Raw genomic sequence first — 21761 nt, 5'->3', positions numbered from 1 at the left:
GCTTGTATTAAAATATATCTCCTTCTGCCATTTTCCTTCAAACCACATTCTAACAAGCAGTTGGTAAATACCCCAATACTGGAAAAGATGGCACGAGAGTGAAAAATCCAGAGGGAAGCTACTGCAATCCTGTTTTGCAGACATGTGTTGCCTCAGGTGTATACTGACATAGGTAGCATCTTCTAAGATGTGTAGCATAAACACCGTCTACAACCACCTCAAATTGGTAATGTACACAAACCCATAATTTGATGTATTTTTAGTTGGTATTGCTTTCTTCCCCACCTCTTTTGTGGTGGAGTCATACTCTCTATTCTTGTAGAGAACATCTTATTAAACTGCTTTTCAAGAGTTAAGCCCATCCAAATCTATATCCAGCCACTATTTCACTGCCTTGTAATCACCAGAGGGGTATTTAGAGTTCTGAAAAACTGAAACCCACTGAGTTCTGATCAGGCTTATGGGTGTGCCCTGTCCTCCAACTCAAAGCTTTGAGGAGATCTCTATTTGCTGATTCTGAAGTCCAGAACTTTGTTACATGACACACAGCACAGATATTTTTAAAAGGCTATTAAAAAATAAAAATACAGGGCATGGCTTCCATTTTTAAGTCTGGAAGACATGCTAAGATTCCATACACACACCTGTGACGATTTGACCACCACTTGCCATGAGTTTTAAAGCTGAGCTCTCAAAGAACACAGAGCTTGCTGAAAGGATGGGGCAGAGCTGTCACAAGGGGGTAGAATGTCCTGAGATATCTGTCCATTTTCCTCAGCCCTTGACGTTTCAACGGCCACACTTGGCTCCGCTCTCCCACCGCTGCCCGCAAACAGCTCTCACCCCCTCCCTCCCTGACCAGTAAACGCGTACGACCAGGGAGTCATTCTCAAGTTTTCCCAAAAGCACACATTTCCATAAAACTCAAAGAGAGGCATCCTTTAACCAGTCCCTTCTTGAGTCTGCCCTCTTCTTAATGGTCTAGGCTCTGAATTCTGTGCTCAGTTATTCTAGGCCTGACCAGAATGTACCCCGGACCTGTCTGTTGAGCCTGGAGATCCCAGGGAAGCTCCGGGCAAGTACACCAGGCCTCAAAATCAAAGTCAAGGTGTTTTCCTGTTCTGCTCACTGGTATCTGGTCAACGGAGCATGTGAGTTTCAGATTATACAGCAGTTCAGTGACTAATTTTTTCCTGCAGATCGATCAGGGCCTAAAACTAGGAGGAGCTAAAGAGGATAAAACAGAACCCCTTCCATAGCCACTAAAGGAAAGAAGAGTTATGTCAATCAGTTTTTTTATTCTATAAATTAGCCCTTAAGTAAAAAAAAAAAGTTGCTCCCCCATCCTTTGATAAGTTAATATTTATACACCCACTTATGACTATTTACAACACACATAATCATCCACAACAGGGAGACTCTATAGATGCAGATATAGTCACACTGTATATTTAAGAATCTATATAACATGCCTTAACCACTGAAAGATGACTGTATGTGCATGTATTTAGAGAAGCAGCGTCCACACAATGCTTTTTTAAAGATTTACCTGTGACATCCACATCCACACACTTGCCAAGGCGTCCAGATTTATCCTTCTGGTTAAGTATTATCTTGTTAAGAGCTTTCAATTGGTTACAAATGTCTTTCTGTCTGTCCCCCAGGATACTATGGGGACGGCCTAAATGCCATCATTGTGTTTGCCGCCTGTTTTCTGCCAGACAGCAGTCGGGCGGATTACCACTATGTCATGGAAAATCTTTTCCTGTGAGTGATGCTTATGACAAAGTGCTTTGAGTTAATGTCTGTGGGCATGTACGCGGCAGATAGAGCGTCTTTAATAAAGGGAAATAGATGATGTAGAATATGCTAAGCCTTTGATTAGAAGTTTAAATTTGTGTCAAGGAAAATTGCTCACATGACCAGAAGCTTCAGAGGAGCTGTTTTGTCAGTAGAGTGAGCTGAAAACAAAATGAACAGTTTGGCCTGTAGTTAAAACTTATGTAACAGCCTTTGGGTGAAGTGTTATTTTTGTTCCCTGATAACATGTTCTCAGTCAACTGGTGATACCCTGACTCCATTTATACCTGCCTTTACTTAATCTGACTTGCCCTTAGTATAGAAGAACACTGTTGACATTTCTGAAGGTCAGATTTCCAACCCACACATTTTTCAAGTGTACCTGCATTTAAAAACAAAAGAAAAAAGATAATCGTACAAATAAATGAGTAATACTCTCAGAGAAATGATCTTAGGTAACTGCATTCTTCTCCAGGTGAAGAGGTGATATGGGCAACCATTCTTAAATGTCATGCACCCTGTAATTTAAATGTTATGTAATTATGGGAAATGAGATGAACTCTTTCATGTGGGAACTAAAGACACTCCTCTTCCTTCCTGTGATCAGATATGTAATAAGTACTTTAGAGCTGATGGTAGCTGAAGACTACATGATTGTGTACCTGAATGGTGCAACCCCACGACGGAAGATGCCAGGGCTAGGCTGGATGAAGAAATGCTACCAGATGATTGACAGACGGTATGTAGCCTCCATGATTTCATCACTATTTTGACTTCCTCAGTAACTCCCACCTCCGATGACCTTTTAATTTACCAGAATGCAATCACAATTGAGGAACACTAAATTCATGCAGATTTGAGACGGTAAATTATCAAAATATTAATGAAAGTGACACTTGATGCCCTGAATTTGAAATATAGCAGAACTTCCTCAGATTTTATTAAATGTTATAATACCAAAATTGGTGACCAAGTATTTTAAAGTGTCATATGCTCTTGCCACATGGAGGCACATCTGGAGCTGACAGACGAGTCTCCTGGTATCATGTGTCCTGGGTGCTGCTTTTGTGCTCTGGGACTGTTGTGACTTAGGCAACCATTCTGCTCTTATTTCAACATTCTCTGTTAATTCTAGCCCTTAGGGAGCCCCTTCCTCAAGACACATCACTTCCATCCATGCTGGTTTTATTAGAACAAAACACATTATTGCCATCTACTTTGTCATAATAAGCATACACACGTATGATGACTGCCATATGTGTGGTACCCCCTCAGATGCGGCCCCTGCCATAGCAACATGTGAGTGCCCAGTTACAGTACCTAAAATCCATTCAATCACCTAAACATACATAAAGTAGCATTGCTAATGCTGAAAAATATTCCTGAATTACCAAAAATGTTAAAATGATCATCTGAAGGCCAACCAACCACATGAAACACTACTACTATTTTCATGACACAGAAGAAACCAAGGCTCAGTAGAACAGGTTGGCTGTGTTCCTAGTAAGTGTATTCATTTCAAAATAGTAAAGAAAATGCTGACAAGAATGAAAAGCACTGTTAAACAGAAATAGGCCATGATGGTTATAGATTTGTGCACTCCAGGAATACAACCATTCTGTTTTACATTTATTTCTATGGGAAAATGAGGTTTGAATCATACAAGTTTCAAATTACACTTCAAAAATTTTTAAATTCTCTTTATTAATCATGACATTCTGTACCTCCCTACCAGATACCAGATATTTATAGATAAAAATATATATTCTTGTTTGGGGATAGACTTTGTTTTAATTCCTAGTCAAAATAGGTTATAAGTAATTTTTTTTCTTTTTTGAAAACAGGCTGCGGAAGAATTTGAAATCATTCATCATTGTTCATCCCTCTTGGTTCATCAGAACAATCCTTGCAGTGACACGACCTTTTATAAGGTATGGTCATTCTTACAGTATAAGTAAAATTACTTCTACTGGTTTTTAAAAATATGTATTCATTGTCCTAGAAACAAAAATTCACAAACCAAGAGAGTATTTAGGAAAATATATGTTCCCTCTGCCTTTCCTGAAAAGATACTTTGGACTATCCAGCAAGACTAAGTATGAGTGAGCATTATTTCATAATGAATATTTTCCCCCCATGATTATAAAGCATGACCTCTGTGTTGCTTGCTGTAAACACATAAGGTGAAATAGTAGGGTTTCCATGCCATATTACAGAAGGGAACAGATAGATTACTTTTAAAGCAATACGGTATTGTGTCGAGAATCAGCGAGGGAGTAGAGTAACATGACAATGGAAAATAAAGACAAACCAAGGACAGAAACTGAAGCCACGTCTTAATTGTTCTGTTGCTGCTGAACAAATACCAGGCAGGACACTAAAGTCAGGCAGAGTCTGAGCAGCCGTTTTGAGGCTTTGTTTTGGTCATCCATGAGGCTGCTTGGTTTAAATTCAGTTCAGGTCTGTAAATACTTGTTCATCTGTTTTGTGTTAGCTTGCCATATAACCTTTATTTGGGGGATGCAAAAAAAAAAAAAAGAAGAAGATATGCCTTATATCTGCCAAGACTGAAACAGTTAAATGAAAGAGACAGTATGGGTTTTCTAGAGAGCTTTAAAAATAGAGGGGCAAAACGGGTACGTGATTAAGACGTACAAACTATAATGTATAAAATAAGCAACAAGGGTATATTGTACAATGGGGAATACAGCCAATATTTTATAATAACTTTAAATGGAATATAATCTATAAAAATAGTGAATCACTGTGAACTAATGTGACTCGGCTATACTTCAACTAAATAATGTAATTTATATATTTAATATATATTATATATATTATTAATATGCATTATGATGATGATAAAATAATGTCTTGCCTAACATCAGGATACAAATTAGATAAAATTTTTCTGTCTCAAAGTTATTAATGAATTCCTGAAAAAATTCTGATCACTTCTGGAGAAAAAAATTAAAGGTTAAAATCCTTTATATTTTTTCTTATATAGATTTTACTGTGCTTTCCAGAGTCCACCTTTTTGGTTCAGTGTTCACTTATATTTCTTTAACATTCCCACTCCCTACTTCCAACAACTGAACAGCAGGATTCAACCTAGTTCTCCTCTGGCAAAGGTTAGCTCTTTACTATACCATGTTAAGTTACTTTAAAAAACAATATGAGCTTTAAAGATACACAAAAAGCATTTATTTTAATAATAGCACAAAATGCTTTGACAGGGGAGTAGGAATCAATGTATAATAAAAAGCTTACACAAACTCTAATGACCAAAAAAGTAAACGTTAGAATTGATACTGGTTCACTGATGTTTGTTTAATAATTCAGCTCTTATAATTATAAAACATGTTCCTTCTTGATAAATATAATCATTTTTCAATATTCTTACCATAAAATAAGTCAACACTTATTGAAGGGAGTGGCAAGAGAATAATAATTACAACAACAATACTAAAATTATAGCAGGTAGTATTGTGGTAAATCACATACAATAGTGGCTTACATTTATGGAGTATTTACATGCATTATTTTATTTAACTCTAATGACAATCCTCTGAAGGAAGTTCTATTTACCCTTTCTGTTATGGGAAAAAACGCTGAGGTGAGGTCAAATAAATTGTCCAAAGCAGGAGCCAGCAAACCCATTCTGTAGAGGATCAGATATAATATTTTAGGTTTTATGGGCCATACGGTCTCAATCACAACTCCTTAGCTCCGCCATGTAGGGCAAAAACAGCTGTAGACAATATGGAAATAAGTAAGTGTGGCTGTGCGCCAGTAAAACTTGATTTATGAACACCAAAGCTGAATTTCCTGATACTTTTTACATGTCACAAAATACTCTTATTTGGATCATTTTTCAACCATTTAAAAAATGTAAAAACCATTCTCAGCTCAAGGATTATTAAAAACAGTCAATAAGCTGGCTTTGGCCAGCAGGTCCTAGCTGGCCAACCGCAGGTCTAAGGTAACACAGCCAATAAATGACAGACTCAGGCCTTGAACCCAATGCCCCCCTGATTGTAAAGAAAATGCATTTTGAATACTTAAACATTGTATTCTACAGTTTCATCATGTAAGATTCTCTTTAAAGAGCTCCCTGTGAATCAGGGAAAGCAACTTTACAATTTGGAAAAAAAAAAGTCACTAAAATGTATTCTAGGTCTTTTCACTGCTAAAGGGTGACACCTGTGATGGAGGTATATTATATGGCCACTTCATTTTCTAAATGAATTGTTTGTGTCAAGCACTGGGTTAGGTGCTGGAGGCTGAGAACTACACAGCTCAACTGCTGTCCTCAAGGGGCTCACAGCCTGACAGCTGACCTCAGCCGACTAGTGAACAGGCATAAGCCAGGCACAAAGGAAGCACGAGGGGGTATCACTCAGGCTGCCGGGGTGGTTAAGTTTACAAGTGGAGTGTGAGGACTGAGAATCTGCATCAGGAGCTTCTTTCCAAAAGAATGAGCCTGCAAAACGAGTTTTGAAAAACGAATAGGATGGGCTAGCTAAAAACAGGTAGAGAAAGAGGAAGCAGCAGGTACAAATACACCAGGAAGGAAAGAACATGGCCTGTTTGGAGAACTGTCCATTCCAGTGAACGTACCACCAGAGCTGGAGGTTGCCCCCTTGCATGACTTCTACCCTCTTATTCTACCCACTCCACCTTTTATCAACACCAAAATATAGCTCAAAACCTCCAGAGGAAGGAAGTGACCTAAGAGAGCACGTCATTGGTAGTGTGTCCATCCAAGACTCACGGCCCAGGGTCAAAACTGCAAGTGAAATGTGAAAGACAGTGTATAGAGAAATGACCTTGAAAAGACGTCCTATCAGAATGCACGGCAGTTGAACAGAAGGCAGTTCAGGTGGCAGACAGCTCAGCATCCTCCCAGAAGGCTGACGGGGCCTTTTCATGAGAGACTGAGAAAGTTTGATGCTTGATCAAGTTCTCTTTCAACTGGAATGATACATTTTTAGAATTAGTTTGCTATGACACTAATAATACAAAAATGCCTTTTTCTTATAAAACATCCAGTCATGAGAGATAGGACCAAATTCTTCCTTCCACAACTCCCAATTCTGTTCCCAACCCCAGAAGCTTCCCCAGAAGCAAATTCCCTTATCACTTTCAGGGATTTCCTTGCAAGCTGTTTTCTGTGCACTGACACACATTTGAAATGACAACATTTAGATGAAAGTCGTTTGTAACTCAAATCAAATTATTGGAACATGTTTTTTGAACACTGGTTCATCTGGAATGAACTCCCAAACTAAAACTTAAAAAAAACCTAAAGAAATTTTTAAACTAAAACTAAAGAAAAAAAAATAAGAGGAAAATAAATTTATATATACTTTAAAAATGTATCAACCTTGGTAGATTCTGAAAGAACTAATGACAACATTTGTGTTTGATAAAAACAAGTAAACGAAACCAAACCAACCATAAACCAAACCAGTGACCATTCAGAGTGGCAGGAACCACCAGGAGGCCATGTGTGGCCCCTGCAGTCAGAATGCCTGGTTTAAATCCAGGCTCTGTCACTTACCGAAGGTGAGACCTTGAGCAGATACTTAATTTCCTATGTCTTGAGTTTCCTTATCTTTAAGAAGAGAGTAGTAACAGTACCTACTCACTGGGCTATAAGGGGAAATAAATGAGTTAATATTATATAAACCACTTACAACAGTGTCTGGCATATAGTAACCAAACAATGCAGCCCTTCTTAGTAAGAGTGCTGGGGCAAGGTGACAAGTGTATCAGCATTGTCAGGCAAAGGCAGCAGCCTTGGGAGGGGATGATGGCATGACTAATCTCTTTTTTCTTCTTCTTTTCTTCAGTTCAAAATTCAGCAGCAAAATTAAATATGTCAGTAGCTTATCAGAACTCAGTGGGCTGATCCCAATGGACTGCATCCACATTCCAGAGAGCATCATCAAGTAAGTCCTGACGGTTCGAAGATTTGGTAAGAAAGATTGCATGTCTAGAGCAGGAGACTGGAAAATAACTCCTATCTGGAATACGGGGCGATGGCATTATCTTATATTTAAAACATTAGGTATTCTCCAGTAAATAGATGTCTTTTCTTATAACCTCAAAATTTAAGTCCTGTTCTTTGAGATCTTCTTTCACATAATCTTGATGTTACTGGTATCTGCTCACGTTCATGATCATTCACTGACTTTACTACCATTTTGGAGAAAGCGTAAATTTAACGTGAATCAGTGTATCTGTCACTTGTGTCTCCCATGTCTTACAGACACAAGAGGGTTTGAGCGTAGCTTGGATTTCTTTATTGCGTTATATAAGGTAATTTCTCTGGATGACCCCAGGAAAAGAGGGAAAAAAATTACCTTTTCTCTGTATTCTTCTCAGTCCTTTTTCTTCATGGTTCCCCTTCAGGTGAAGACACAGGAGAGGGGTGGGCGGCGCAGTCAGCGATGGTTTTCTTACTCGGTGCAGGGTACTGAGGTGGCAGCAGCCTGTAGGAAGAAAGCATGGCTCCTGAGGGTCGCAGGATTATGCTGCAAAAGTACTAAGAGTAGGCAGTTAACCAGACAACCGCCTGGTTGGTCCACGACGCTGGGAAGTGAGCCCTCCTAACTGGTTCATTGTTGCAAAGAGCTGTTGTTTCCTGTGGATTGTGTTTTCCCTTCACTACATCTGATTCACTAGTTTTCTGTTTGATTTGAACTGGGTGGGGGACATGTAACCATCAGCTCAGAGAAAACAGACAAGGGTACCCCATCTTCCTCCAGAAGATGAATAATAGCAAAATGGACCTTCCAATTTGGGCCTCCAAAAATGAGTCCTCTCACCACCACCCCGCCAAAAAAGGTGGGGGTGGCACGGAAACTCGAAAGAAAAGACTCCCATTGAAGGTGCCTGTGCTGCGCTGGGCACAGAAGCGCTCTGTGTAGACCCTTTGTTTAATCCCCTCAGTAAATCCCCGTTTACAGATAAGGAAGATACCTGAGGAAAGGGATGTGCAAAGGGGAAGTAGGAACGAGGAGGAGATGGAACTAGAATTCAAATCCAGGTCAGCCTGGCACCAAAATTCCCATGCCCTTTTCTAGCAGTTTGCTTTACCTCCCCTAAAATACCCATCTAGGGGCGTGGGTATCAGTTCAGTGGTAGAGAGCGTGCTTAGCATGCACAAGGTCCTGGGTTCCGTCCCCAGTACCTCCATTAAAGTAAATAAATTAATTAATTTTAAAAGAACCACTAAATAAATAAATAAATAAATAAATAAATAAAAGTAAAACCTCCATCTAAAGTCAAAACTCAGGAGTAGATGCATTTGGTTTTCCTCCATCCCAATATCGGGTATGAATAGAGGATACGGGCTGGCTTTAGCACTGCCAGTGGGCTCAGCTGGATCAAGCAGAGTGTTCACAGAACCTGGTGGTGGCTGTGATCCTCACTAGGTTCACAGGGTTCCCACACCCAGCACACCTCGCAGCTCTGGCCTGCCACCTTGGAAAGGGGTGCCCCATCTCCAGAATCTTTAAACTAGAAAGCACTGGAGCAGCACTCACCGCCGCTAGCGCTGTCTCCCTGTGCAGAAGATGACAGAGACGGTCCCGCTTCAAGTGGAAGTGAGCACTGGCCACTTCTAGGTAAGCAGGGCAGCGCTTCCCCGGCGTGGCAGCTGGAGGAGAGATGGGCTCGGGAGGCTCAGCCTTAGAGCCGAACCTTCCCACCTCCTCTCTGAGGCTTCAGGCAACCTGCTGCAGACTCGCCGAGTCTGGCTTCAGCGTCCGTAAAATGAGAAAGTGAGGAGCACAAGATGCATGGAAAGGTCCTGAGGACTGAATGAGGACAGTGCACACAGAGCATTCAGGAAGCCTCCAAGCACAGAATGGCAGTCCAGAGGTTCCTTATCATATAACTGCGTTGCTTTTAGAGATTCGCTGTCATACCGCAAAGTTTAATTGAGAAATTAAGCATGCCTGAAGCACTTTTCATTTATCACATATCAGTTTTCAAGAGCTCCGTTTGGGAATAGTTTGGGAGATAAGAGTTCCATTTGGAAAGAGTTTCTTCTGGAGGAAGAAATTTACTACCATGCCTGTCCTCCCCACGGGCCCATGATTTCCCCCGTCTTTCGCAACCCATCTCCTCTGGTTGTCCTTTCTCTCATTTCTGTGACTGACCCTCATTGCCTCATTTTCATATTAATGCCATTTCCAAATTGATACAAGCCCTACAGCTCCTTCCGGTTACACAATCGTATTCAGAGGATCTGATCTCAGCTAATCCCAACACCAATATTCAGCCAGGATGGATGGAGCCTGTCATCAGAAGGCTTACAGAAAAACGAGCCAAATCTGGAATCATTTTATAGTCATTGATTACAGACAAATCTTGTTATTCGCAGCAGTGATGTTCTTATGGGTTTGAACAGCAAATACTGAACCATTGTTCCTGGGAGAAATATAGAGCTAAGTTTCCATGAGTCCCTGGTCACAACATTTCCATTTACCGATTAATATATAACCTTGTTTTATGTGCGTTTCTGTTTAAAGATACTTTACTTGATAGATACGGTTGATTCACTAACACTGAACTCGTGGCCAACAGCATCATAACTCGGGCCTGAATAAAGCTTATCTAACACATGTATTTTCTCCCTAAGCCCCATCACAGCCTTCTGGTGCTGGGGAACTCTAGCTGGTACTTCAGCACAGTGTTTGGGGAACATTTTAAACAAAGAACTCACCAGCAAAAAGCACAAAAATAAGGAAACCATGGCACTACACAGACTATAAAAAGGACACTTGTTTGCAGTATGAGAGGTGAGAACAGAGGGCGGAGCCTGGCCCAGGTCCACCTTGGCCGGGAGCCCATATGTCAGGTGACATAGATTTTTGGCCACACTGTGACCATCCACAAGTGCCATGAAAGTGCCACAGGTGTTGATTCGGAGGTGGCAAATACAGTTTAGCAACTAGGCGAATTTGGGAACATGGAATCTGCAAATAATGAGAATTGGCTGCACATAATTATAAATTTGAACTCATTGATTATATCTAATGGAAATAAGATTTCTCCCAAAGGGCAATCTGATTATTATTTGGGTAGGCTTTTTCTCTCCGATTCGACTGCTCTGTAACACACTGACCTGTCCTGTTGTTTCACCTGTCTGCTCATTTTCCTCACCACATTCGTTTTTTATCCCGTAAGGTACGATGAAGAGAGATCTTATAAGAGAAGTGTGAGGTAATAAAAAAATCTCCTGATCTCCAATTCACCCTGGACCCTCTGTGTGTGCACACCAGTGTCTTACTCGTGGGTGACCTCAACACGCTGCCTGAGCAAGAGGTCCTCGTTATCAGTCGCTCATAGTGTATCTTTTCCAGTCTTTGTCTCGTGTGCACAGCTGTTGAGGTCAACCTGATTTGCAACTGAAACCTACTAAACCAGACACGTCCCTGACTTGGCCCAGGCTGCAAGCTAACTTGAACTGTACCCAGCAGACTGATGTGGCTGTTTCCAGCTTTACTCAGCCAGCATGTTTCCAGTCTCCTTGCAACTTTGATATCTACCTTAACGAAGGACTTTGCAAAGGAAACATATGTAAACACTGAATGGGAGTTCTTAAAACACCATATTTAACTGAAGGAGGGTGTTTCAGTGCTCCAGCCGATGGTTTTTAGAAGCACATACGCTCCACTTATGTTTGGCTCTGCTTTGCTGGGCGACTCTCTCACGCTCTGCTTGCTTCTTTTCTGTTTCTTTTCGACACCAATCATTTTTTGCTCATGCAGACTGGATGAAGAACTGAGGGAAGCATCAGAAGCAGCTAAGTAAGACTTGGTTTCCATTCAGCAGCTGGCGTGATGTTGGCTTGCATTTCCGGAATGAACTGGGAGAACTTGCATGCCTGTGGTTTATCCTTGCACCCTGATGATAATGCTGCACTTTAAAAGTTCCCTTTGTCCCATGACAGATGTAATCCCTGTTATATTTTTTATATTTCATACTATAGTCTATTTGCCCCCCACCCCCATGATCTTGGCTATCGTGTTGTTACTGTTGTTTAATTTTTTAAAAATGTATACATGTAATTTTAGGCACCACAGCCAAAGAACACATCACAGGCACTGCCACGTATAACATACAGATGTTCTATAACACACAACACATACATGACACACATATATAACATGTGTAACACACACAACATCCAGATGATCGCTTAGACATATCAAGGCAACAAAACCTCACTAATTCACACTAACACGAAATGATGACAAGTTGAAATTTGCAATATTTTTATAGATCAAACTTCATGAATTTCCAAGTTTTTTTGTTTTTTTTTTTAAGAAAACACCTTATTTAGTGACTTGGAAATACTGCTTAACTAATAGCTTCTGAGCTATTTGGATGAATTTAAAAGTCATGCTCTTGTCAGAGTATGATTTTCAAAACAGCAAAATCAGATCTTCAATGCAAATCTAAAATGAATACATGCCAGTGATTTTATCCAACTAATTATTTAACGAAGGAACCAGTAAGGTGTCAAAACTAGTTTAAAGAGCATTTGAAAAGCTAGAGATCGATAGGCGATGCGTAAAGGAATGCTACGATAAGAATGTTGGTTTAGGAACAAAACTGATTCATGTTCAAATGTTTAACGGGGCAATAAACTATAACCTTAGGGTTCTCTTCTTCCACTGGACAGAAATTATCTGCATCTCTGCTCAGTAAAAGTCTGGCAAGTTAACATCTGCCTCTACAGAGTCGTCGTGAGGTAGTCAGTCTATCAATAGAAAGTCAACTCAGCACTGCTTTTAGAGAACATCCAGTGATCTCCTGTTCTTACTTCCAGGCCACAAATACTTTTCCTGACACTATTTGTTCAACATAAACAAGTACTCCTTGTAATTCTCTGCGGTATTAAGCTTCTCCATTTCAAATGTTGCTTACCCTGTTAATTTTTATAACCCGTTCCTATTTTAACAGACATTGCAAAAGCAGAATGCCTCGGCAATGTCCCACAGCCACAGATTCAGAATCAATAAGATCTGTATCAGTGAAGTCTTCCCTGCCTAGGTGTAAATGCCAGCTCCTCAAGAAAACGATCCATTTAGATATTTTGTTCCTACAACACCTTTTCAGTGCAGGTATCCTGGAGAACGACTTACCCATAGTGTGCTTCTTCTGGGTTAGAAATGCAAGGAAAGGCTTTTGCTTTAGAAAGTTTAAGCTACTGTTAAATATTTCTGTCCTCTAGCTTTCTTTCAAGATAACTGGCACCCCTTTAGACTAACAACACTCAAAATTATACACATTTTTACTCTAACAGACTCTTCTTAGTCTCTAGCTCAACTCTTACAAACAAGACGTGGATGTAAGGACGATACTAGGAATTAAGGAAATGACTGTTGGTGTGTTGTGTTCCTTTAGCACGACCTGTGCTCATCTCACACGGTGTCATGAGAGTCCCCAGAGAGAGAAATGGCAATGAGTTTCTCTCTCAAATTCTTTTTTTTTTTTTTTTGGATAACATATTTATGAAACGAAGGAGCTGTTTTCAAGACGAAAGACGAGGAGGGCACGGCAGTAGTTCTCCAGGCAAACCCACTATCAAGACATAGTCGATATCATCACGTCCGTAAAACCTTGCCTCCTTCAATAGGTATTTCCCTCCACAGTTCCCCTCTTCCTGCGTGGCTGCCTGCCGCAGGAAAACATTCCCCACTTTTGGTTTAGTTGTGTCCCTTTCTTTTTCTCTCAAGTTCATTTTATTCTCTACCTCCACAGACCTCTCTCCCCAGGTATCTAAACGGTCTTGGGCGGTCCTGAGCTGCCCTGATCTCCCTCCTAGGGGAAGCACCACAAGCACCCTGCTGACGCCTAGCACATTTCTGCTGCACAAATTGGTGACTGTACATAAGACTAAGATCACTGCTGTCGAACAGTGGTCCTCCAACTCAACTGTGCATCAGAATCACCTGAAGTGCTTGTTAAAACCCACCCTCCCAGTTTCTGATTCATCAGGACTCAGACTCTGTTTTGAACAAGTTCCCAGTAATGCAGATACTACCTGTCTCAGGACCATGCTTTGAGAATAACCACCTTAAAGTAAATGGATGAATAAAAATTAGATTTGTCCTAGGGGGTCTAGTGGGTAAGCCACCTGTCTGAATTCTCCAATTGACCCTACTTCTTTTGATGGCAACATTACAGATAGACAGCATTGACATGTATCTGCAAATTTGAAAATGTGGAAGAATTAATTTTACTCCACTGACCACCCCCAGCCCCCAACGATTGAAATACCCCAGAATCCTACTATTTCGACACACTTGTCTTCATCTTCTCAGCTGCCTTTCAGGCTTCAAAGTGGCCTCCAAATCCTCGAACAGATCGTCGATGATGATTTGGGGTTCAGAAAGCATGGTCACTGCAGATCTATGGTTAGATTCTAGAAGCCAGATAAACCGGATTCCTCATAGTAACCAAAGCACCCTGACTTTCCACATGACCTTAACCAGAAAGCTTCAGGCTGGCTCTAACAAAAGCAAGTATACACCTTGTCAGGGAACAAAGCCTCTATGTCTCGTTTTGCTTTATTCCCACTAGCATTTTTAAAACTCTACCCTGTCCCCACCTACACCCACACACACCACCTCCACCTCTAACTGACTTTCAGAAGGCGATGTCCTCCACCTGCCCTATTTTTTCCTTAAACCTTTAGAGCTGTAGAGGAAAGAAAATACTTTCGAAGGATAAATTGTATACAGACAGCCTTTCTTATTTTGAAAATGGTGAAGAATCCATCCGCTGCCTTTGGAGGGATGGTACCACGTGACTGCAAGTCGCTGTTTGCTTTGGAAGGATTACGCAAAGTTAACAGGCAGAAAAGCTAGGTTTGGAAGAGAGCCCTTTCTTGATTCCATTCCAGCTTTCCTGGGCTTTTCTAGCGCACTGTCAACACTTGCCTGACTGTCCTTGTTCACCAGAGTTGCCAAATATCCTCCATAAAAACACCACCACCAGCGAGAAGGGGAGGGAGAGCGGAGAGGGGACAAAGGGGCCTCTGCCCTCCCCAGGGAGGCAGCCTTCTGCCACTTTCAACAAAACACCTAAGGTTAATAACAAACAGCGCCAACAGATACACTGGCTTGTGAAATTGTCCCATCACAAAAGGAACTGTCGCATGTAAAAAGCATCACAGAATCTCTTTAAATAGCGCCTGTCTGCCAACAACAAAAAAAATTTACCATGGCGGGGGGGAGTAAAAGTTGAAGTGTTAAGTATTCATTGGAAATTAATATAAAGCAAATTTGAAATTTGCTAACAGAGGAGTTGCACCAGTATGGAATCTCACAAGCAGCTAAAAGTACATCAAAAAGCATAAACACATTCACACAGCACAATCAAACTTCCCTTTCATTATTTTGTATGGTTACATTTTCCTTTCTGGACACGACCAGTTTAGGTTAATGTTCGGAGTCACTTGTTGGACCTGAACACAGCTCATCTGTCAGGCAGTGTCCTATTATTTTTCTGTAACAAGACCAACAGGGAAAGCTGACACTGGCATTTTTCCTTCTAATGTCTTGGAAAATCTTCATTGTTGTAAAAACACAGTTAACTGTGTTTACATGTAAATAAAATTAGGCTGCTTGAGAGGGACTGTCCTTTGTGTATAAAATATTATATCCATTGGGTTACAAATAAAAATTTGCAGTATTATGTTCCCTGGATAAGCTAGTCTGAAAAGTCCGGGAAAAAATGACACGGACGGAAGTGACCGCCGCAGGTGTTTGGAGTTCTCAATCTTCCTTTTACGTTTCGAAATCATGTGCAATTCCTGTATTTCCAAACTGACGGTAAAAGAATCACAGCTTAACCTCTTCATCTGTTCTGGTGTAGGTTTGTTCAGTAGTAGCAATGGGACCACACAGAACAGTTTAAAAAGCCCCAAATTGTCATGTTCACAAAGTGGTAACAGTGGAGAAAATGTTTACTGCTTCCTATTTTTTTCCTTGCACTCAGAACTAGCTGCCTTTACAATGATCCAGAAATGTCTTCTATGGAGAAGGAGTAAGAATTCATCACCGTTAACGACTATGTGGTTACTTACCGTATTGTATGGCTGGGCTCTGGGAGAAAAATATACGCTGAGGACTGGGTAAACGCCGCTCAGATGTTCAGCGTTCACAGTCTCTACTCCTGAAGTTAGGAACTTAGAAAGAAATGTCCCAGCTGAACACTCTCTCATTCATGATCACCACTAACTGTCTTAAAGATGACCTAAGCTGGCATTCTGTCTTTCCAAATCCAAAAATGAGGAGAAATTGAATATTAGAGCCAGATGTAAAAGCTTTGGGCAAGAGAAATGCAACTCTGCTTCCTGAATTACAGCATTCATCGTTTAATTAGTGAAAGTAGGGACTTCCCCTGCAACTTACCATTTTGGGACGGGAGAGACAATGTCCTTGTTTTGAAAATTCAAGGGGCAGTTGAGTCTGGATGGAACTTGAGAAATGATCTGGTCCATCTAGTCTCATCTTGTGAGGAACAAAAATGGAACCCTTATTAGGTTCTTACCACGTGCCAAGTTCTATGTAAAAAGCGTCACACACACTGTCTGCTACCCGCAGGATAAGCCAGGTAAGGAAAGAGCATAGCAAGATTAGCCGACCCGTCCGCCAACCACCGGAGCCAGTGGTTTTGAAATCAAGTGAGAGGTGGTCTTATCATGGGAATGGGTGTGCAACTTCTGATCTAACCGAACACCAGGGAGAACAAAATCTGTCACCTAAGAGAACAGAATTCATTTTTGTCCCAGTCAGTTTCAGGGACTAAACGGTGGCCACCATCATGTGCACAGAACTTGGCCGTCCGCCCAGGGGCTCCTAATTTGGTTTGAGTTATGGAGAATTTAACATTGTCCTTCTCCACAGGAATCCAGAAGGAGGGGCAAAGATCACATGTAAATGTATCTGCTGTTGTCACCTCTGGTTCTCTTGGGACCTCCTTTCCCTGGAGGAGGTCGGATGGGAAACTGGAAAATCTCAGTTCAAAGGCCCTGCAGTTGCCATGGTGACCTTACAGTTTAAGGAAGTTTATGCACAAAAACTCCAGCAAGAAGGTCTTTACTGAAAAGTACACAGAGAACAAAAGCTGTAAAGAAGACCTTTGAAGTCATGCAGCTACTTTTATGAAAGTTACACTGGTCCCTCCTCTTTGAAATGAAGGCAGCAATTGCTCCAAGCCAACTGCCGTGCAAAATTATTCAAAACAAAAATACCACAGGCCCTTAGTCCGTCTAATTCTTTTCGCAAATCATCCCTCCCTCCAAAATACAGCGCCCCTTAGAGCAGAGTCCTGCGCCCGTAGTTAACAGCTGTGCGGCGGGAACGTCTGTCACTAGTCTGACGCTAGTCTGTCGCTGCAACATCTGCGGGCTTACCCACTCCTCTGCCTGCTCTGTCTGTCTGGCTCCTCATTTGTACACAGGGCTGCTGGGGCTGGGGAGAGGGCAGAGCACGGCTTCTTGTTGGGGTTCACTCCAGGGCTGGGTGGGGAGGGACAGGGGGTGCTGCAAATTGTTAACGTTACTTCCCACTTCTTAGAACACAGTCCTCTCCTTGCTTCCCCTTTCTTAGTCTTCTCTTTCCCAACCAGGCACATGACCACAGGGCAGAGGATGAGAGCCAGCACGAGGGGCCAGAGTGGCCGAGAGTTTTTTCTGCCGATGTCCAGCCCTGGACTTCTGGCTTTCTTTAGTACTAGGATCAGGGGCTCTGTTTACCTGCTGGTTCCTGTGTGGAAGCATTTTATACCTTCTCTAGCCAGGAGTGAACGTGGGTGAACTACAGAATGGGCAAAGGCGCCTCCAAGGCGCTCAGTCAGGCCAGGAAGAAAATGAAGTGTGTGCTGATACCATCATGGCCTCTCCTCTTCCTCCGAGAGAGAAGGGGAGGGTAAGCCCACCTTCCTGCTCTTCCTACAGACAACGTGAGAGTTTGCACTCATCATTAAACAACACCGTCAGGCACTTTGTAAGGAACCTCGTTTAACGCATGTTAGAAGCCAGAATGGCCCAGAGAAAAGTTACTGTCTCGCTGGAAAATTGCTTGTGGAAAGCTAAGCCCACCAGTGCAAAGATGAGGACGACTCCTTCCATCTTCAATTCTGATTAGAAGTAAGCTCTTCCCAAAAAGCACACTATTTTTAAAAGTAGCCGTAGGTGCTTATCTCCTTCACTTTCAGGTCTGCACTTTATTTATTCATTTATCTCCTAAATCTTGCAACATGACTTTTTATATTCTCACAAAGAAGAAAAGCATACATGACCTGGGGGAGAGGTTCTATGTGGGGAGACTTAAATTGGCAGCATCGTCCATAGCTTCGCCAGCTCCACAAGGTAACTGTTGTCTTGGAAATTAATCTTCAGTGTGGTTTCCTGTATTTACTTAAAAATCATCCACTTTTGACTATCTCTTGCTTCTTCCATAAAGTGGGTTATTAGATTTCAATCTTTCAGACTCTTTTTTTTTAAATCAAAAGCTGAAGGGATAAATTAAACCCTAAAAAGGTTTATAGAAAAATCAGCATGAAAAAAATGAGGTATTTCAAAATAGTGTGTTTTTTTCAGATTTTTATCAGGAGCCTACACAGTGAAACAAAGTGACCGAGCACTTGTAAACTTGTTAAGATGACTTCAACTATTCTGACCCCATTCACGCTTTTCAGACAATGTGCCCCAAATTTTGGTTTAATAAATATTCTCTTGATCTATGGGAGAAACTGAGCCACCACCATGTGAGTAAGAATAAAATTCTAGTCATCGATCAAATTAATACATTCTTTTGGGAGTAACTGCAGGTGGGAAGTACATTTTTGAAGCAAAAACAAGATTAGGAAGGACCTGTTGTGTAAAAGCATATTGAAAAAAGATCTAGGGGTCAGAGTGGATAGAAAGATGACCCCTCCATGGTAAGACCCTGCTGATAAGAAAACAAGTCAGATCCTTGAGGGGATAAGAAAGAGGTTAATATCCATGACGACCTGGCCTCTTCTGACAGTCAGCAGGGTGGGGTCTGAAAACTCCCAAAGGAGACAAGATGATTGTAAGCAGAGTCATTAAGCAGGGCGATGACTTTCCCATTTCAGAAAGACACTGAGCTGCCACTACCATTCTACTAGTGCTAATATTACTGCTACTGCTACTAGACATTGAATATTTGTTCATTATGTATAACTGAAAACACGTTAGACCCAGTTCTTAGCAAGCGGTGAGCGAGCGACGACTGTTCTATTTTACGGATAAAGAAATGGAGACTTAGAGAAGGAAGGTAACTTGGCCAAGTCCCCAGAGCTAGTAGGTGGTGGAATTGCTGAGGGTATTTCAAAGGAAGGAGACTTGACTCCTGTCAGCTGGATGGGTTGGCAGAACGGGGTACCAGTGGCTTTATTTGCAGAGTGAAGAGAATGAACAGTGTTCATTCCACAAGCAAAGCACAGTAACTTTTGCAACTTACAGATTTTAAGGCTCAGGAGGGAGGGCAGATCTAAGCGAAATCCATACATACTTCCTCTAGTGCCCTTTTTGAACAAAGCGCTTTTCTTTATTCATGGCTGAAATCCTTCCTCTGAGTGTGCACTGGCTGTAGCCCTCTTCTTTGATAGGTGCCAGGAAGCTGTGTTATGTCCGCAAGAGGTGGAAGAGACACAAGTTGCCTGAAGACACGTTAGATTTATTCTCTAGATATTTGGGAACTCAGTAGACATTCTTTAAAACAAGCTTTTCTTAGATTATAAGACTGCATCTCATTTAGGTAGGCTAAGCCCTTTTGGGCAAATCCTTTGGCTTTAGAAAATGTTGGTTTGGGGTTGCGTTGTGAGCTTGTTTTGTCTTTATGTCATTGTTTTATTGTTTGGCACTGCCTTACTATTTAACGTTTGTCAGATGTTCCATATTTCAAGCAGATCATTTATTTGCCCCAAGAGGAAAGCTTATTTACTAAAAATAGGTAGACTTCCAAAATGCAATCATATTCATTATCTTAATTCATTTAAAAATGAGCCTGCAAATGAGTCTTTTGCCTCCTAGGTCATTTTGAAAGGTGTAAAATGCTTCCAGAAACAGTTTGGTAAAAAAGAATAAATAAACAGAGTCCATATTTTAGAGAAAGCCTCAGTAACTAGGGGAGGATTGTGTTTTACCAGATTTTTCTTCTAGAAGAAACTTGCATGATTTATTTTAAGTAAGTCCTTTGAGGGGGAGAAAAGCAAACACAGGCCTCACCAAATCATTACTAAACGTTTCTTATTCCATTTCTCATTTTTTTCTTCCTTTTTTTTTTTTCCAAAGCATTAATCTGAAGCTGAAAGAGAAGCCCTAGCTGGCCGTGGCTGGAAGAAGAGGATGCTCTTCTGCTTCGTGGTTCTGTTGGAACGTATCTACCTGGAAGAGACAGGGTTGATGGTACTTTCTTTCCACTTTGCACTACCTGGTGCCATTCTAAATTTCTAAGGGGAAAAACAGTAAGAGAAGTTGTTTACTTATAACATGCTTTATGAAATTGTGTGTATTTTCCTATTTTGCCAATTATGTGCCTCACAGATTTGCGTTGAACCTTAGCAAGAAAGTAGGACCTTCTGTATCAATATTCCATTGACCGCTGGTGCCGTGGCATCTCATCCCTTAGACTAGTATTAACCAATAAGATAACTTCAGTCCACTGTTCACTGTGAGTGGATTTGTTTCCGTAGATTAACTGGATTTCTCCTTGGTGACAGTTTTAGGTTTAAAATACACGGGACTCAATGCTCCCGAGGGAAGCTGAGCCCACGTGGCAGTAAGTCCACCTTTAAAGTCCTCCGCTAGCTTAATACAGCCACAGTCTAGACACAGGTGTGACACCGCCTTCGGCTGCGTGCCCACCTGGTTCTCGTCCACATGAATCACCTCCAGTGTCTCAAAAGGATGCCAGCTTCCTGACTCACGTCAATTTAACTTTAGTTATCAAATTCATGTTTTCTGTGAATTGGTCTTTTTAAAAATCATTTCTCCAATGAAAGTTGAAGACCTCCACGTTGAGAAACTCAAAGATCAATGTCCCCATTTCGGGTAACTGTTAGCACTTTGGGCCATAAATTTAGTTCCAGATGTTACACTTGAAGTGCCAAGGACCCAACAGAAGGTGGCCCACTCAGAAAGTCATTATTTGGTGACATTCAGTTATCTGCATTTCTCTCTCACAAGCATTATGAAAAGTAATCCGCTTTAAAACACTCTAACCACTAGTTTAAAATGAAATGCGAGTATGTACTATTATCTGCAAATAATCCTTCATAGTCTTCACATGCCCTTTAAAACACCAATGTGATTTAGAATCTGTGGGCCTCTAGCGGAGGGAGGGGTGGGCAAATCCAGCACCCCACCTGTTTTCGGATGGCCTTCTTGTCAAGAATCGTTTTCAGACTTTGGGTTAAAAAAAATCACTTTTAGTATTTCATGACCCATGAAAATTATTCAAATTCTAGTCCCCGTAAATACAGTTTTGTGGAAACATGGCCACACAAATTTGCTGACGAATTCTCCACGGCTGCTTTCGTACTGCAGCAGCAGACCTGACTAATTGTGACAGGCCGAGCGGCCCACAGAGCCTAAAACACTTACTATCCTTATAGAGGAAGTTTGTTGAGCCCTGCTCCAACACATACAACCTTCCCCGCTCCCCATTTGTATTCAGATATGAGTTGGTCTAACAGAAGGTGCAAGTAAGGTTACAAACTCATTTACTCTTCAAAAAGAAAATGTGAGCATCCACAGTCAGGCAAACACATGGCCCGCTGACAAGGGCACGGAGCCCTAGCCATGGCAGCACGGCGCAGGTGGTGTCTACATGACCCCAAACGAAGCCTGCTTAGAAGGCTTCTGGCTGTTCACAGACATTGCTGAGGTCCTGACCTTACCC

At 41.4% G+C, this 21761-nt stretch overlaps 2 protein-coding genes across 7 annotated transcripts in view; one reads left to right on the top strand and one right to left on the bottom strand.

The window, feature by feature from the left end:
- Positions 1–20366, top strand: part of PRUNE2 (prune homolog 2 with BCH domain) — a 230198-nt gene extending 209832 nt beyond the window's left edge. Inside the window, exons 13-19 of one of the 5 annotated variants that reach the window (XM_072959626.1) lie at positions 1665–1767; positions 2408–2539; positions 3645–3731; positions 7656–7754; positions 11002–11037; positions 15826–15873; positions 20153–20366. In XM_072959626.1, coding sequence (XP_072815727.1) covers positions 1665–1767; positions 2408–2539; positions 3645–3731; positions 7656–7754; positions 11002–11037; positions 15826–15873; positions 20153–20183 — 536 coding nt within the window. In that variant the 3' untranslated portion in view covers positions 20184–20366. Of the gene's footprint in view, positions 1–1664; positions 1768–2407; positions 2540–3644; positions 3732–7655; positions 7755–11001; positions 11038–15825; positions 15874–18433; positions 18601–20152 lie in introns of those variants that run through there. The other 4 variants (XR_012072048.1, XM_072959622.1, XM_072959623.1 and 1 more) reach the window with 4 other exon arrangements.
- Positions 1–21761, bottom strand: part of GCNT1 (glucosaminyl (N-acetyl) transferase 1) — a 144597-nt gene that overhangs the window by 13686 nt on the left and 109150 nt on the right. Inside the window, exons 3-4 of one of the 2 annotated variants that reach the window (XR_012072049.1) lie at positions 8169–8297; positions 5040–6774 (exon numbers count right to left, since the gene is read on the bottom strand). The gene's annotated coding sequence lies outside the window, so the exon portion shown is untranslated. Of the gene's footprint in view, positions 1–5039; positions 6775–8168; positions 8298–21761 lie in introns of those variants that run through there. The other variant, XR_012072050.1, reaches the window with a different exon arrangement.

This window comes from Vicugna pacos, chromosome 4 (genome assembly GCF_048564905.1).
Source record: "Vicugna pacos chromosome 4, VicPac4, whole genome shotgun sequence".
In the NCBI taxonomy this organism is placed as follows: Eukaryota; Metazoa; Chordata; class Mammalia; order Artiodactyla; family Camelidae; genus Vicugna; species Vicugna pacos.
The sequence above is the reverse complement of the archived record's forward strand: the minus strand, read 5'-3'. Positions and strand labels throughout refer to the sequence as shown.